At 41.2% G+C, this 18,983-nt stretch overlaps 1 protein-coding gene across 1 annotated transcript in view; it reads right to left on the bottom strand.

Annotated features, from left to right (window-relative positions):
* The window catches only part of slit3 (slit homolog 3 (Drosophila)), a 180,327-nt gene that overhangs the window by 75,660 nt on the left and 85,684 nt on the right, over positions 1-18,983 (bottom strand). Inside the window, exon 5 of the mRNA XM_065266536.2 lies at positions 5,978-6,049. Within this exon, the coding sequence (XP_065122608.1) occupies positions 5,978-6,049 (72 nt within the window). The remainder of the gene's footprint in view (positions 1-5,977; positions 6,050-18,983) is intronic.

Raw genomic sequence — 18,983 nt, forward strand, 5'->3', positions numbered from 1 at the left:
GCTTTGAGCCGCGTCTGCTAGGTGCAGGAGCTCGTAAAGCAGGCTGTGCCGCACCTCGCCTTCTTGCCCATAATTCAAACCCACGCGTAGTCGCAGCGACATTCTGGGAGCATGAAGCAGGTTTTTTATTAGGACTCAGATGAGAGCTTCCCACAAGGGAACTAAAATGAAACCGTCCATGTATCTTTACCTAAAAAAAATGGTTTACTGAATATGACGCACTGCAGCCAGAGCTACTGTACGTCTTGAGGATGCAGCTCTCTCGTTTATACCTCGTTTGTACCATACATGAGCCGACACCAAGCGGGTCAATCATTTTCATCCAATGTGAATGCAAACAAGCCTAATTTCCAATGAATTTGCCGCTCATCCCAAAACTGACATAAAGGGATCCATACCCTGCTGGTTAAAACACGTTATGTCGATATAAAGCTCATCATGCAAAAATCTGTATGCATTTGCAAACGAACTCATAGGGGGTGTGATGACATTGCCTGCAATCCCCGCTTCATGAGGTTAACATGGCCGGCGTAGCATCTCTGGCAAACAGTAAGAAGAAACAGCTAAGGCCATAAACGCAGACCGAGATATTGTGTCTGGTTTAATAGGGTGCAACACAGACTCTTGTTAGCTTGAGGAACCATCTTGACCATATTAACCAGATGGCCCGGCTATAAAGAGTGTGGGCTGCTTGCTGAAGGGGGATGCTGACTCCAGCAAGCATCGGCCAGTAAAACAGTAGAGATGTAAGGACAATATAAGAGACAGAGATTCAGCCCTTCCTCAAAGCGTGCACAGCCATTTCAAACAGAGGACATTAGGGGAGGAAAAGCATATGAGAAAATCAATTCGTTCCTGGAACGGTGCCTGTACGTCTTTTTCTCCTTCTTGCCAGTTACAAAAAATCAAGGGCTGGACTATTTCGGCAATTAAATCAAGAGTCACCTTGCCACGCGCTGCAGAAGCCGGTGGGAGTAAAAAAGGGAAGGCAGTGCTGCTGATGTACAAATCTCTACTTTTATTTAAATCCTTGTTAGTCCTTTTCTCTTTTTTACAAGCCTCTTGGACAAATGAGTCTTGCCTACCTGTTCCTATCACTCATCCATCAGAGCGTGACGGTGCACGTGACAAAGATGTGATGAGTGCTCAAACACTAAAGTATGAATGGCAAGGGAAAAATGTTTCACTGTATAGTACAGTATGTATGTATAAAATTAATCAGAATATGTTAATTTAAAATAATTATTAGGGATGCACCTATATATACGCCTATAATCAGTATAGGCAAATGAAAGCAATTTTGAACTGTTCTCAACTTTGTCATGTAGCTGGACACGCCCACTTCCTGTCACCAATGGCTGCTGTCGCTCTTACAGCTGAAAATCAGTGTGAACTCCACTGCTTCACTCTCATTGGCTGTCACTCCAAAAGTAGCTCATCATTGGCATAAAGTTGAACTGTTCTCAACTTTGTCACATAGCTGGACACGCCCACTTTGCCGAAATATGTGTGTAAACTCCACTGCTTTACTCTCATTGGCTGTCGCTCCCGAAAGTCACTCGTCATTTGCATAAAGTCAAACTGTTCTCAACTTTGTCACGTAGCCGGATACGCTTACTTCCTATCGCCAACGGTCGCTGTCACTCGTGTTGCCGAAAATCAGTATGAACTCCACTTCTTCACTCTCACAGGTTGTCCCCTCGAAAGTGGCTCGTCGTTTGCACAAAGCTGAACTGTTCTCAATTTTGTCACTGTCGCCAACAGTTGCTGTTGCTCATGTCGCTGAAAATTTGTTGTGAACTCCACTGCCCTACTCACATTGGTTGTTGCTCCCAAAAGTCTCTCGTCATTTGTAAAAAGTTGTAAAAACTTTGTCACATAGCTGGACATGCCCACTTCCTGTCACCAATGGCTGCTGTCGCTCTTACAGCTGAAAATCAGTGTGAACTCCACTGCTTCACTCTCATTGGCTGTCACTCCAAAAGTAGCTCATCATTGGCATAAAGTTGAACTGTTCTCAACTTTGTCACATAGCTGGACACACCCACTTCCTGTCGCCAACAGTTGCTGTTGCTCATGTCGCCGAAAATTGGTGTGAACTCCACTGCTTCACTCTCATTGGTTGTTGCTCCCGAAAGTCACTCGTCATTTGTAAAAACTTAAACTGTTCTCAACTTTGTCACGTAGCTGGACACGCTTACTTCCTGTCGCCAACGGTCGCTGTCACTCGTGTTGCTGAAAATCAGTGTTAACTCCACTTCTTCACTGTCATTGGTTGTTGCTTCGAAAGTTGCTCGTCTTTGCACAAAGCTGAACTGTTCTGAACTTTGTCACATAGCTGGACACATCCACTTCCTGTCGCCAACAGTTGTTGTTGCTCATGTCGCCGAAAATTGATGTGAACTTCACTGCTTCACTCTCATTGGTTGTTGCTCCCAAAAGTCGCTTGTCATTTGTAAAAAGTTGAACTGTCCTCAACTTTGTCACGTAGCTGGACCTGTTACTTCCTGTCGCCAACGGTCGCTGTCACTCGTGTTCGATCGTGATTCGTGTTGCCGAAATTCTGCAAGCTTCCATTGAAATAAACGAGATTGCTAGTCGCTGGCGGTGTGCACGTAGCATAAATAATCAAATATCGTATCAGCAGAAATTTTGTATGGGTGCATCCCTAAAAATAAAGCTAATCATTTATTATTATTACAGTATAACAGAATAGAGAGAGACATGCACTACTTATGAATATAACAATATTTATGATCCTAAAAATGTAATATGCAAAATGTTAAATTATGTTACTGTGCAAACTGAACACGTACCACAACTTTAACTCATTACTTCCAACACTGTTGTCCATCTGTTTTGTACATCTGCAGACACATATTGACCTGCAGAGATGAGTGATGGTACTCTTGTGTCTGGGATTCATTTGACAGAGGTCAATGAGGCCAGAGATGGTACAGACAATCAGTTAACTCATTCTGACTGGGGCGGTTGGCGGACACACCCGTATATAAACATGCTTGCACAAATGTGTGCATCACTCCGAAATACCTAAAGACCTCCCAGTATGAAAAATGATACTTATGGCCCTAAACATTTAGCGAGGTGTGGTGTAATGTTTAAAGTTTCAGGATTCAAACCCAAGAGGGCGATTCTGTGAGGTCATGTATTGTTGAGCAATTAACATTAGACCGTATGTATCTCCAAAAGGGATTTTCCCTAAATTACTACTTGCTAGTGATGATATCAGAAAAAGCCCTGCTTTAAGAAATGTTTCGCACTTCTCTGCACTTTAACATCTGACTCAGCCCACAGTGGAAAAACTGTCTTTCACCATCAGAAAACTGTCTTTGAAAGCTGGTATCAGATACTGTGGGGAAACTGTCCAGAACTTCATTGAACATTCAAGCCTGGGAATGCGTAAAAGCGTTACGGCTACATACCATGGCCAATCTCTGCCAACAAACAGACTAAGTGCACCATTAAAAATGACCTCAACTTTGCGCCCCTAATTCATTAGAGGGAATTATGGAAAAACTGGTCTCAGGATAAGCTTTGAACGAAGTGCAGTAAAGCTGCAGAGAGTGTAGTTCATTATTGCAGCTTGCGCTCGAAAGCCCACAACATTTTTTAAAGAGTCAGTTTACCCAAAAATAAAAAAAAATTCATCATTTGTGTTGTTCTAAACCTGTATGAGTTTCTTCTGTTGAACACGAAGATATTTTGATAAATGATGGTAAGCACACAGTTGACGGTGCCCATTAACTTTCATAGTAGGAAAAACAAATAACATGGAAGTTAATAGGTAACGTTAACTTTGCGCTTACCATCATTTATCAAAATATCTTCGTGTTCAACAGAAAAAAGAAACTCATGCAGGTTTAGAACAACATATTGGTGAGTAAAGGTGAGCATTCCCGTTTTCTAAGTTAACTCAAGTGTGCTTCAAGACGAGCTTTGTTTGCTTTTTACATTTCTAGTAGTTTTTCATATGGAATTATTTACTTGAACGTAGACCACTCTACCGAGTTCAACTCCTGAATCTGTTACGTAAGGGATAATGTACATGCAGATCGCAGATAAAAGCCCTGACAGTGTGATCTTGCGAAAAATCTTGCGATAAAAACCGTTTAATCATAATCCCACCTATTTCACGGCTATTTACTTCAGAAGTAAGATAAGGAACATTAACTCTTTCCCGCCATTGAAAAGTTAACTCGTCAATTAAGAGAATACCCTTGCCTGCCAATGTCGAGTATTTCCGGCAATCCGCAATACCGCTATTATCCACCAGGCGCTTCTCTGCAACTTATACAATGTCTCACATAAAAGAATAATGTTGTGTTCACACCAGCCACAGTAGAGGCGTCAAGCGCGAGTGATTTCAATGTTAAGTCAATGTGAAGACTCACTGACCCGTGACTGGAGGTCTCGCATGTGAGCCGTTTAGCGCGGTAGATGTGAGCCGTTTAGCGCGCGCGGTAGATGCGATTCTGCCTCAATTGAGCACTGCCGCGGCAAACGTTCGAGTTGAAAAAATTGAACTTTGTCGAAAAAACGCACCGCGTTAACCAATCAGGAGCTTGCTCTAGTAGTGACGTGATTACAGGAAGCGAAGTCGTAGAAGCCCCTCCGAATAACGCGAATTTCCGCGTGAATGTCTCGATGACTAGAATTTCATGTGCGGCTTTCACTCACGAATGAAGCGAGTAAACTCATAATGTTCAAGCGGCAAACTAGATGCGGTAGAAGCGAATTTGACACCTCAAACCTTGGTGTTAACCGGTGGTAAGAACTCCGTTTATGTTTTGAGGATCGCTCTGAATCTGATCTCTGTCAAAAGTCCTTCACAAAAATTGAATTATCTCAGCTTTTTTCTCAAAATTAATTAAGGTAGAATTAAATGTTTTGTTTGAAAACAGAGTGTCTGTTCTTTCATTTGATATATTGTATGTTTATATATCTTAAAGGCTCTCTAAGCGAATCTGCGAGACGTTAGTTATTGTTGACGTTTGAAACTGTTTTCAAACAGACGGAGCGTAGCTAACTCCTCCCCCTCCCTTCCGTGCTTTCATGAACGCGCCCAACCCCCACCCCTAAATCCTTTTTGTCGTTTATTGGCTGGAATACTTTGTTTTGTTTTGTGATGCTAGGTTTGGCCACTTGTTGATATTGCCGTTTGTGAAGCCTGGGCTGTCTACAGAGATCGCAGATAGTGAGGAGATGTTTCCGGTATGTAACAAAAAATGTTTTATGGTCTAAAACGCTTCAATTCGCTTAGAGCGCCTTTAAGAAGAAAATTTTTTGAAAGCCTTAAACTTTTGTAAAAATCATAACAAAATGCTAGCACTGACTGGCAACTTTTTAAAACGCTGGCTGGGAAAGAGTTAAAAGACATATTTATATTAAATTTTTTGCGTAATATTAAACTGTACCTGTCAAAAAGATTTGCAGCATCCGGGTTACCGTGTGTTATTAGTTTTAAGCGCTTGTTATCAGTGAATAACAAACCTGCAAATGTCATGACTGGCCAATCAGAATCAAGCATTCCAACGAGCCATGTAATAAGGAGATTTATCATAAACCATTACTGTAATTGCAAATGGCTGTGAAACATTACTCACCAGCAATATCCTGAAGATATTCATCTTATTGAACCATACTGATTAATTGAATTTTCATCAGTGCTAAGCTTATTAACTGTTATGACAAATGATTCAAGGGGCATAGATGGAGGACACCTGACACATTTCTTTCTTTCAGCAAGAAAGATTATTACCTTTCATTCCAGCTATCTGTCTTTGAAATAAAAGGCGAGACTTGTAAAACGCACAGGATGGGTTTCCTCTTTAATGTCGGAGCATCCTTGTCGTTGAGGGAAAAGGAGAGTTTACCGAAGCCTTTATAACTGTAACATCATGCAAACTAATACATACCGGCTAATGGTTGCTAGGGGAGATGAGGGAGAAACACTTACAGGTTCTTGACGGCGGTGATCCCTCTGAAAGCCTTACGAGGAACAGCCTGAATCTGATTCTCGCTCAGGTCCCTGGAGAGAGAGATAGAGAGAGGGGGAGAGATAAAGAGAAAGAAAGATAGATATTAGGATTTGTTTGAAGGCACTTCACTTTCAGGTAAAAAGCGTCTTAGGGAAGATGGACGGTTTGCGGCCGCCCCACTGGAACGATACGCCTCGGCTTTGAAGTCTAAGACCAAATTGTTCTACTGACCATAAATGTCACATCCTCCTTTATTCGTCTGGCCTTTTATCACTCTGTCTGTGTGTGAGTGTCTAATGAAAAACATTTCTAAAGCAGTTCTTTGTAATAAAAGGTTTCATAGCATAAACCTCGCTTTATATGAAGCACTTTGAGTAACCAGAGAAAGACGAAAACATACAAAAAATAAGAGCGTAAAATTAATGCCTGGTTTCTTTAAGGCACAGTTATGAACCAAATGATGTTTGACATGTCGCAATGGTTTTGCTTAACTTTATTAAGCTTGTTTGTTTGGAGGCTCGCGCTGGCAAACATAATTTGAAAACCAGAATGCAATTACTGGCCAAGAAGGAAACAAATGAGATATGGAATATCTGCCCGGCTAATCAGAACGTCTGCTCCGGAGTCATGCCTGCTACGTATAACACAAAGAGACCACCACGTTGGTTAACCTGCCTGACCTTGCTACAACCAATTTCACTGATAAACAATCAGGCATGGATCCAAACACGGTGAGGAATTCTGCCAGAGCTCGTGCGTGGGACGTAATGATGTATCAACTACGGCATTTCCAGCAATTTCCTCTTAGGAGCATTAAAAAACTGCAGTTACACATACCCCCACATCTCCACAACTCGATATGTGTGTTTTCTTTATAGTTTTTTCTTAAACCAATCAAGTTTTATTATAGTAAAAAATCTTAATAACTATGTTATGCTTCGCAATAAGGGGATATGCTATTTCATTTAACTGTTCTTGACATGTTCAGCAATTTTCACATTTTTTTCTTTTAGGCACTCCGGGTACTTTCCTCGCTTGATGCGAACATCATGTTTCTTTGTGTATCCTTCAAACTATGTGGCGTATTCACATAGGAGTGAAAATATTTAATATAACATCCCATGTTTATACGCCACAGAGTGAGAAAATAAAAGCGCTGTTTATACCATCATCATGCTGGGAACGGGTGAACGTATATCTTTGCTCCCTCCCCGTCGCCAACTCGCCGTCTTTGAAAGTCTAAATGCGAAACGCAGAGAAGAGCCCCAGAAACATCTCTTTGGGTTTTCTTTTTAATTCTTTATCAACGCCAAAGTGCCGGCCTTGTGCATCCTTGACTAGTGTAGTGCGCGCCGTAGTACTTTACAGCACTTCACTGCGAATAAATGTTTTATTGCTTTGTTTACTCAGTGGAACCTTTTTCATTATTTCTACAAAAAGGCAAATTGTGCCAGCTAAAAAAACGGCACTTAAGTAGCGCAATCAGTCTCAGTGGTGCTCTCATTGAGAAGACGACTCTAATGAAAAACGACTTGACACTATAAAGAAAAAAATCATACTGCTACGGAAAAGTCAAAAAGTACTATACGTAAGCCATCTGCCTTGATGCCATATCAATTACTCACACTGTAGATAATGAACCAATCTATACGACTTAGGAATTAATACAAGCTTTCCAAAGAATCGGTGTAACTGCATGTCAATTTTCAATTCGGTTAATTGCAGGGAAGCATGGCTTTCAGTTCATTCTGTAAATTCCCCGCTGCAATGTTTTGGATGAATATATTGATTTTTACAGCAAAATTGAATTGAGCTGGCTGCTGGTATACACCCAGATCGTTAGTGTCACATTGGGCATCTCAACAGACACTGAACTGAATCCTGCAAGTTAAAGATACAGATTCAAAGCAGACAGGCATTGTACCAATGCACTGTTTGTTGAAGGAGACCAGCGTTGCCCCCTCCTCTAGCAATCTGCTTGCAAATTTCATTAATTTCATTTGGCTTTGGCCCTGCTCTCGCTGACTGTCAGGATGTCTGCCATAAATCTCCCTTTGATTCCATTACGGCTCCTATGTCCAGACAACCCGGCAACGCCAAAACATATTACAGATAAGCGCTCAGCAACATGCAAGGATATCAGTGGGGAGCGGCATTGAGGATGTATCCTATATCTCACATACTGGATCACCAACACACACAAAATTTGTATTTCCAAAATAATATTTGCAAATAGAATGTTTGTACTAGGTGTAGTTAAAAAATATGAAAAAAATATACATATAAATAATAAAATGCTGCAAAAAAGCCGCCTTGTTTTTTTATAATATCAAGGTTGCACATTGTTTTCAGTTACCATCATGTACTTAAGCAAATAAATTAATAAGAAAATAATAAATCAATATAAAACACAGAGCAATTGCTGTCAAAGTCACGCCATTAAGACTACGTTTACACATGAGCGGCTATTTTCATAAACGGACATTTCAACCTCTCCGGTTTCAAAAATAACTTTGTGCACGCGTGTTAGTTTTCAGAAAAGTGTTCATTGACACGTACCCATGTATTTATGTCGTCAAGAGCATGCCAAACCTCTAGGTGGTGATGTAACGAGAAGCTCAAGCCCACGTAAGCTAATCAGAATCCCGAAAACAGCAACAAATCACTTCCTCTTCCTCTTTTGAACAAGGGCTGTGTCCCATTTCAAAGGCTGTGTCCTTCTAAGGACGTATTTTAAGACCGATTGTGTCACAGCAGCGCAACTTGAGGCTAGTAAGGCCGTCCCCATTCAAAGGATGCTTAGAATGAAGCCTCAAAATGCGTCCTCATTTCTCCGCGCTGTTATGGATAGAACGAATGGATCCTTAACAGCCGAGGATATCTCAAGGGTCATTGCGCTGACAGGCGCAGTGGGCGCGTGCAGCAGGTGACGCCAATTATGGGTCCTCCGAAGGTTAGACCGTCTCATTTCAGTTCTCTTCGCGAACTTCTGAGGCTTCTACCTTGAAAGACAGAGTGCTTACCTTTTTAAGGTCGCATGCTTATAAGGTTGCAGCCCTTGAATTGGGACACAGCTAAGGTCGCACTTTTGGCGTAGGTGCGTGCGAGCTCTGGCGAATACTGTAACGTTGGCTGGCTAAACATCCGTTTGGCCGGAGTTTTTAGAAAGAATCTGTTTTAGAGGAGAGTTCTCCGTTTCCGAGTAAAGGAAGGGCCCAAACAAAGGAAAATGTCCAAATAACTATGTACCTAAGTGGCCATGTTTGCAACACCTCTGGACAGTCATGTTATGGGGAAAGATAATAGATATCTCTAAAATCGCATGCTAAAATCACAATTAAGCAACAATTTTTTAAGAAACAATTAATGCTGACATTAACTATACCTTAACTTTTGTTTCTTAAGCTCAAATTGCTCCAAAAAACACAGTTCTCCAGGCTGTTTCAGCTACTGTGCATGCACGCAGTTTGGCAAGCGCCTCAAGTGACTCTGTACAGAGCCCCTCCCTCAAAAATGTGTCATTCTTTATTGATCCATGATTGGTTCTTTCAACTAGAAGTTGCCAGATCGGATTCATGGAAATAGGAGTTCTCAATCTTGTTCAAACAAATTCATAACCAGAATGTTTTAAGAATATCAGTACATCGGTGCAGTGTAAAAAGCATTCAGGGTGTGTTGGTCAATTCTGTTTCTTATTACCCTTTAAAGACGGCACTCTTATCTTTCAGCTGGAGGTGGAATGGTACAGTTTTACAAGAAAGTAAGTTGCTGACTCCGCTTTTGTAGTTTTCTTCCTTTCTCTAAAGCACAATGGGACGGTCAGGAAAGCCAGACATAAACATCAATTTAAATTAACCAAGAAACCTATCTATCCGTCTGTCTGTCATCCATCCATCCATCATCTCTTTTTCTTACATTGAATGCATATTCTCAAAGTCAAGTTCTGCCTCCTTCAATCAACTTTATCAGGAACAAACTGAAGCCCAGCTGGGTGACCAGATCGCTGATATGTCCCCTACCATGCCCATGCCTCTCTCGCTATCCATCAACCACTGCTTTGCTTTAGTTCACGCTCTTGGCAGGGCTGTTATCTGCATGCCAGATTGAATCTAAAGCATAAGATCCATGCATAGGTGCTGATGCATGTCACTTGCTTCTGTTAAGTCCAAGCAGCACTGACAAATAAGCCCTGAACGCTCATACACGTGCTCAGAACACGTTTGCGCACGCACACCTGAACATACAGTCAGGTGAAAGGTTATTAAAACCCTTTGGCTATTCTCGCAAGATATATTACATTACATTATTCATTTAAAGCACGCACTCGTAAACGGGGCCAATCACGTCGCTTTCATATTACATCTGACCTGAATGCTTTAGGGATGTCCAGTTTGTAGATATTTGTGTGTGAAAGCGAAAAGCACGGCACCCGGCTGTTTCGAAGTACAACCAGGCCGAGTCTACAGGCATGGTGCGGGAATTACAATTCGAGGTTTCGGAATCTGGAGGCATATTTGTTTTTCATCTGGGTGTCAGGGGGAATCAGGCCATAACTGCGACTCGTCGAGCCTGACAGGGTTAAGACAGCAACCTGGCCGGGTCGGGTGCCGTTCGCTCGGGTTATGAGATGCACATTTCTGATTTCTTTCATTAAAGGCACAGCCAGAAACACAAAAGAAAGACGACCCCCTCAGGGGCTCCATAAGCATTTCGTTTTATGAAACCTGAGACGACATCTGTGGATTGCTCATCGCAGTCCGTATCCATTCGGGCAGTGGTCTCACATGATGAGCTGCATGTTCAGTAATCGCTCTCTCTGTTTCCCATCTATTTCTTCCCATCTCCAACATATCAGCAGCTTCTCCCACTAAAACGGCAATTCATCTAACACATATTCGATAAGGATATATAGAAATATATGCATAATAAATACCGACCCATCGCTCTTTTATGGCCCCGGTTATGGCTGTGATGGGCGGTCCTCACTTACTGCTGGCTGGAGTCTCTCTGCTCTGCTTTATGGCCACTTTTAAAGATGGAGTCAAATTAAAACACTATGGATTTCTGGCCTGAAAGACTATATACTGTAATTGGCCTTAAGGATGACAATAGCTCTTAATTACACTGAGTACAGGAGCTTTTTCAAAGGAACCAGGCTGCGGGAAGGGATCTTTTTCTCCCTCCCTTCTCATTGGTAGAGCCTCTCATTCCCTGTCATTAATTGAAGTTATGATTGCGGTCGATCCGTTGAAATATCTTTCTTAAACAGAGACGGGTTCATGTAAATATTATGTTCTGGCAGGTGGCGCGGTACCAACGGCGAAACACATGCTTGGCTGTAAATGTGAAACTCCTCACCGAAGCCTGGAGGATTTTCCATCATCACATTACCTCTCTTTAAATGGAGCTTCCACCTGCAGCGCTGACTGTAGGATGATCAGAGTAAACATTTGTGAAGGTTAATACATTTCTGCCAGTGAAATCAAATGATACATCCTGTTCTGAAGTGCACCAATAATACTGTGGTGGAATTGCGAGGCGCAGGGAAAGGATACGCTGATCTGAAACACATTGGGTCGCGTTCACTAATCATGCATATGCACGCATCTGTGTGTAAAAATTGCATGAATGTTACTTTATCAGTAAGCTTCAAATCTTTCTTAATTTAGGATAACATTTCGAAATAAAAAGGGGAAAATATTGCCTGATGGGACAGATTCAAAATACACAACGTATGCCTACCCTGTATCAAAGATGTTGTCGCACAACATTTGGCTTTACTCAAAGATATTGCCATGCATGTTTTTGGCCTCTTTAGAGAGCGCCGTGTGAAAAAGGACTACAGATACATTTTCAGAGAGTGATAAATTGCTATGCAGGTGATGCAGTGCAAAAAGCCCTTATATGGCGTATTATGCTAATTTGGGGTTTATACTAATTACCAAAAGTGGGCGTGTACTCTTTCATTTATTTGACCATAATCCAAATTCATCAACAGTATAGAATGACCGTAAGAATTAATTTATGAGGCAGAAAATATAGTAGGAAGACCCGTACACATGTGAACGTGACCCACTATCATCACGTTTCTGTAGCTTAGTTGTTGAAACTTTGCGTTAACATTGCAAATGTCATGGGTTCGATTCCCAGGATTCACACATACTGATAAAACTGTTGTATGCTTTGAAATGCCTTGCAAGTCACTTTGGATAAAAGCATCTGCCATAAAATGTGACCCTGGACCATCATGAGGGTCACTTTTTATAAATTGAGATTTATACAACATTTGAAAGCTGAATAAATAAGCTTTTCATTGATGTATGGTTTGGCAGAGATACAACTATTTGAAATCTGAGGGTGCAAAAAATGAAAATATTGATAAAATCGCCTTAGCAACACACATACACATTACTAATGATAAATACATTTTTATATATTTAATCTATATTTAATATCCTATTTTATATATGGAGTTTGGTTCCAAAATGCGATAAACACAATTTTTTTATTTAGTATCTGGTCAGTATCAAAAGGTAAACTCTTAATTTTACGCAAAATCCCATATCCCCCGTGTTATTCTGTCATATTTTCTCCCTTTTTTTCAAACCACAACATACGCCAGTCCTCCTTCTCTGCAGAATGCAATAAATCCGCTCAACAAATCACGGATTGTGAACAATAATGGCGGCGCGTTGAATACACAGAATCCTAGTTTTCCTCATTTACTTTGTGATCAACAAACAAACAAAACTAAATAATACTTGGATGGCACTGATAGACCTGTGGTGGTTTTATGTGGCAGGGAAGAAATGTAAGCCATCAAAATCTAATAATTTACGCGAGGGGCACTCGGGAGACGGAAAAATGCCGGCTGTTGCTTGTTCTCCCAACATCATCAAGTTTCTGTCATGCTAACACATTGACCCCAGGGAATCTTATGAAAAACTTTCCATTATTTTACTCAAAGTCAACGAAAATCGAGCAGGAACAAAACATTTTATAGCTGATCGCTGTCAAAAAAGTTCAGCGATGACGTCCCAAGTTTAACCGCAGCAATGACAGTGTTCTTAATATGTCAAAGTAAGTGTTTTGATTAATGCCATTAATGTTTATTTTTTAACTAGTGAATTATGGCATTTTTTTTTTGTATTTCACTTTCTTGGTATAGAAAACACATTTTTACCGAAATTGTTCAGACTGGATTTATTGCGTTTTGGAACCAAACTCTGGTCAAAATGATCATTGGGATATTAAATAAATATCACGTTCCATGAAGATATTTTGTACATTTCCTACCGTCAATATTTAAAAAAAATTATTAATCATTAGTAATATGTGTTGCTAAGGACTTCACATGGACAACTTTAAAGGCGATCAATATTTTCATTTTTTTGCACCCCCAGATTCCAGATTTCAAATAGTTGTATCTCTGCCAAACCATACATCAATGAAAAGCTTATTTATTCAGCTTTCATATGTTGTATAAATCTCATTTTATAAAAAGTGACCCTTATGATGGTCCAGGGTCACATTTTATGGCAGATGCTTTTATCCAAATTGCCTCCTCGTAATGGTTCATGATAAAAAAAACGCTCACTTTTGCTAGATACTCACTTAATCTCATGTGCAATCAGAGTTTAGTGTTAAATTAGTGTTATGTGAGCGTCTCTTTTATCATAAACTTTTTTGACGTCTATGCAGCAGACACGTATTTTGACGTGACATGCAATGCACATAGGTTTCCATGATGCACCGAACACATATTTTTACAAGACGAGCCACACACGACACCCCGAACACTTATTTAGTTTTTTTAGGAGACACCGGCCGCCACTGATTTTGACCCATACAGTACAATGTATTATTGACTATTGCTACAAATATACCCGTGCGACTTAAGCCTAGTTTTGTGGTCCAAGGTTACAAATGTAAATGTATTAGACCTTTATTAAATCAAAGAAGATTGTGAACATCAGGACACCACCAACGTGTGACCTTGTAAGAAATTGAAAGAGATATAGAAGGACAAAAGTATTGCAAATTAATAAGAATCTGGCAGCATCAGCTTTGTTTCCCTTTCCAGTCATTTAACTGCTCTTGTTTAGCTTCTTACATGTAGCCCAATGTCTTCTTGATTTAATTAACTCTGTGCTTTATGAATAAAAATATTTCACTATTGATCATCCAGAGAGCTGACGCAGGCTAAACCGAGACAGCTCGCTTCATTACGCCGACCTGCGTTTTTTTCTGATAGCGAGGGAGGAGTTGAGGGTCGAAGCCGTTACGGAGGGGGGCATCTAAATCAAAGTAAATGAGCTCAAATGCTCCCTTGGGTGTCTAAAGCATTTTTCGCTAAAGCTTCTACATTCCTCCGCCGCCCCTCGGAAAGACTCCATGTATGGATATTATAAATAGAAAAGGTTTCTTACCCCGCGCGTTAGTATCTATAATGTTTTGTCAATGCTTTAATTAAATTGGATAGCTTAATGTGATTTATTCTGATCTATACACTTTATAGGCCCTAAAAGCCTTTTTGGCCCCAGGCCCGAAATACGTCGAACAAATTCAGATGAGTTAGTGAAGAAAAACGGGAGAGAAGATGAACGCAAAGGGTGATTTGTTATTGGCTAATTCACTTTTATTCCTCGTGTGCCATTTGGTTTAATTTTCTTTCTTCTGCCTTGTCTTGCCCCGGCTCGGCCCGAGATGTACGGAAAGCTTTTAGGATCATTTATAGTCGCAATAAAATGCCAGTTATAAGAGATGAGGAGAGGATGCCAGCTGGTACGAGCTGTGCGCTGTGTAAACTTCACTTTACATCCTCGAAAGGTGCACTTGCGACCCCCCCTTGTTTGACTCCCACATCGGCTTGTACGAGCAGTGTCAGTGTATATGACTGATGCCAGATCTGCTGGTCTGTCTAAATTTTGAGAGAGTAGGGTGGCTTTTGGACAAAAACTGACACTGTAGTGTCCTTTACCAGGTCCTCACATAAGGCTTGAGAGCAAAGGTGACGGAAATGTCGAAGAAAGGATAGCTGCTAATCAGACAATGGGATTTAGGAGCTTTTAAAGCGAGTGGGTTGGTGGTAACAGCCGAGTCGCCTCTTTCTTCTCAATCTGTCCCTCGGCAATCGTAAATTAAACTAAGAGATTAGGAGATTGGCTGGAGGCGGGTGAGCTTCTCTTGGGTGGTGGCAGGTTGGGTGGCTTTCTAGGCCAAAGTTTCCATCCATCTTGTGGCAGTTCACAGTTTCCACGGAGACCAGGAGCCTTGCTGTCCAATTAACTCTAGAGCATGTGGTGCAGATGCCTTAGCGGTAATACTGAGAACAAGGCTTTGTTTGATTGGGTTAAGGTGAATAAGAGAACTGGGAGGAACACGCTAGACTCTAAAAATACTCATTTTCAATTTAGCTTTGGGTCAAAAATGGACAAACCCAACCAATGCAATAAAAGAACCCAGAAAATGTTTATATTTGACCCAACAATGGGTTAAAACAACCCAGCATAGGTTAAATTACAACCCAATAGCTTGGGTTTACCAATTTTTGACCCAATGTTGGGTTGAAAATAACGTAGCATTTTTTTAGGGTGTACAGTACACAGTAAATCTTAGGAGCAAGTCGCCATGGGGTGCACTATGCATTACGTGCATTGTAAATCCATTGTTTATATGGTGAAAAATTGCATTGTTTCAAAATATTGCAAGGCGTTAAAATACTACATTATCTCTCGTCATACATACAACTATCCAGCTAATTCAGTGTCAGCTTTAGGACAAGAAATATCAGGTGGGCACAAAAGCTTTGAGAGTAAAAAACAAGCAAACGGGTTATCTTTGAAGACAACATGAGAATCACAGCAGAGTAAAGCACAAATCTAAACTCTTATCCACCTGTGCACACTCTCCTCATGGCAACTGGTAACAAAGGAATCGCCAGATCATATCTGTCTACAAGTTCCCGAATGCATTAGGTTGGAAGCTGAATAGATAGTAGGACAGCTGCTTGCTTTTGGTGAGCAAATAAGCCTAAGCTCTTTAAAATAAGAATAATCCAGTTAGGGTGGGTAAATGGCTAATGTCTAACTAATCAAATAAAAGGCAAAACGGGTTTAGCCGACCATCTCTGGCTAACCTCAACCTGCCTTCCGCCTCACTGTAGGCTAAGACCGATGATAAATGCAAGACGGCGATGCGGATCGGTTCCTATCTGATTGGCTGGTTTGGAGATTTCAATCATGCACCGTGACCGCACACCTGTGACAAAGTGAGGGACGAGTCTATATATACATAGGGATGACATTCAGCAGTATTCAATTAAAGAAATGAACAGACGCAATAACACAATATCGCAAATCACGTGCACGCCGATTGTAGCTGCAGCCGGGAACGAATGATTATCTGGTATAAATGAGGGTTGTTAAGTCTATTGGCCCCAGGAGGTTTTCTCCGAAATTTAATAATGGGAAACGTGGAAATGGAAAGGGTGGAATATTTTCAGAGGTTACAAGGGCAAATATGAGGCCGTGCGTGCCGTTCAAAAACCTCCATGTTTTAACTAAACAGATCTGCGGAGCTAAAAACTGGAGCCCGCTGTCAAAATAGATTTTCTTCCTCTGTAATTACTCAACATACGAGTACTAAGAAGGTCAACACAGCACGGTAATTAACATGTAACCCGACCTGAGAAAAGTCTAATTGTGTCCATAGAGAGGAAAAGAGTTAGAACGAGTACATGAGGCCGGGGTCCCGCGAGGGCCCAATCAGCATATATTTTTTTAACATGTTAAAAAATATCATTTGCCTTTCCAACAATGGCCACCCAGCAAAGACGGATAAACAAAGGTTTCCATTTATGAATTATTACACGGGTCATCAATTAGGTAAAAAGAGCCAGACCATTACTTAAGCGCTTAGCTAACATGTTTCATGTTAAATATTAGAGAAGAAATGTGTTCCCTGTTTATTTTTTCTTTGAAGATTTAATTTCACACACGGTGAGGGTCACAGCTGGTACATTTATCTTGATCTCTCAGTATCTCTGAAATGGTCTCTCTATGATTACTCTCCTCGCAGCTCATTTAAAGTAACATGAGAATGTGAAGGAGAGAGAGAACAAAGACAGCAAACCAGAGAGAGAAACGCAGATGCATCCTTGACCACAAGATGGAGCCCCCAGGCTTCTCTGCACCTTTAAACCGACCAATCAATAAATTAATCTCCGGCGGAGATGTATTAGACACCCAGCAGGCCCAGTGACTGGAAAGCCATCACATGTGAACACATTAGCACACTGAAGGCTCGACCAGAGATGGACAATTATGGTATCTAAAGGGAGAACTAGTATTTTAACCACAGTAGCCGGGAAATAGGACAAGCAGAACTGCATACGGCACACAGACGGTTAACAAAAAGATACCCTCTAAATACGTCTTTGAAGGAAATTTCCATATGTGCCACACTAACATAAAAACAACTGACGACTGTATTCAGGCACGGCTGTATAAGAGCTTCCAGTTTTATATACTGTAGTATTTACATTCTATTACTCAACTGTCTGTGCTTCATTTGCCCTGGCGCTGAAGGATGAGCACCATTCCCTCCCATTTTCCCACCAATTTGCCAAAAAAGCAAAGTTCCAATGCCGTGTTTGCTATCTGGCCACTAAAAACAAAGTCAGCGGGGGATGGCAGATTGCTGCCCACCTACAGTGGTGCGTTTAGCATGGACTGACCATGTAAGCCACCAGGCATAAAACACAGGCATAAGATTTCCATTTTCATGAGGAAGTCGGCGTGTGGCATTGACAGGGCTTTCATTTTATTCACAGCGGGACAAATGTGCATTGGGGGAATGGGTGACAGAAATGGCCTTTGTCAATAGTGTTTTCTATTATGATGAAATTGAGCTGCCTCAGTTGCCAAGCCACAGTGTGTAAACTGCTTCAACGGATTATTGTCGAAACTTGGTTTATACGACTTTCTTATCAAATCAGCTACGTTGCCACATGCTGGCCGAGCAGGCCTTACAAGTGCTCGCACAGTGACACCAAACATGTCCACTATACATCACCTCCCACACCAGAACCCTGCAGAACCCTACGCTTGCCTTTTAGTTATTCTTATTCAGAAGAGGTACTGTAGAGCTTCCATCAAAATCCAATTTGAGGCGTTTCAGGAGTGGTTTAACAGTGTAGAATGCATATTTCTCACATCAGTGAATACATGGTGAGTCCGCTGCACATGCACACCGCATATACTCCCATTGCTCAAAGCACCCTTCTGAAGAGCCCTGCTGTTACTCTGCCCTAATTTACCTAAAACACCTACTACATAAACACAATATTTCCTGTGCTTCCATCTTGGCTTCCTCTTTCGCTGGCCTTTAGCTCCTGTCTGTCCAGTGCTGGAGACACATTATCATTAGTCCCTTATTGGTCATTGTTTGTTTTTGAAGCTTCACTCATGGGCCAAGACTATCGCTTTTCAGTGCAACATATTTCAACAATACTGGCTGGTGTTGGTTTTTCTCTGAAAGCCAAGAATGTGAAGTCTAAAGGATGGTTAGGACGTACACATAAGCCTCGCAGCTGTTAAATGTATAAACCGAAAGAAATTACACATGGAACCTTGGGCCCTTTAGCGTTGATCAAATATAAAGCTGTGTCATGATTATTTCCTTTGTGAACCTTGAACATCTGCCAGAGCCTCAAAACGCTGAGGCCCTGCTCCTTTAGTCCTTCTTTCACGGGTAAGGGAAACCTTCCATTACGGCTCTGATGAGCAAGAAATTGGACTCTAATTTTTCATACAAAAATAAATGGTGATTTGAAGTTTATAAACAACTGATGAAAAGTCTTTGTTTCGTGCATTGGAAAGTGGAAATTGTTAGCCCATAAACTAATGACAGCTTTATTGTGCCTAATGGGGATATATTTTGGGTCAGTGAGGTAATGCGCAGGCAAAAAAAGCCTTTGCCACG

This window comes from Paramisgurnus dabryanus, chromosome 16 (genome assembly GCF_030506205.2).
Source record: "Paramisgurnus dabryanus chromosome 16, PD_genome_1.1, whole genome shotgun sequence".
Lineage (NCBI taxonomy): Eukaryota > Metazoa > Chordata > Actinopteri > Cypriniformes > Cobitidae > Paramisgurnus > Paramisgurnus dabryanus.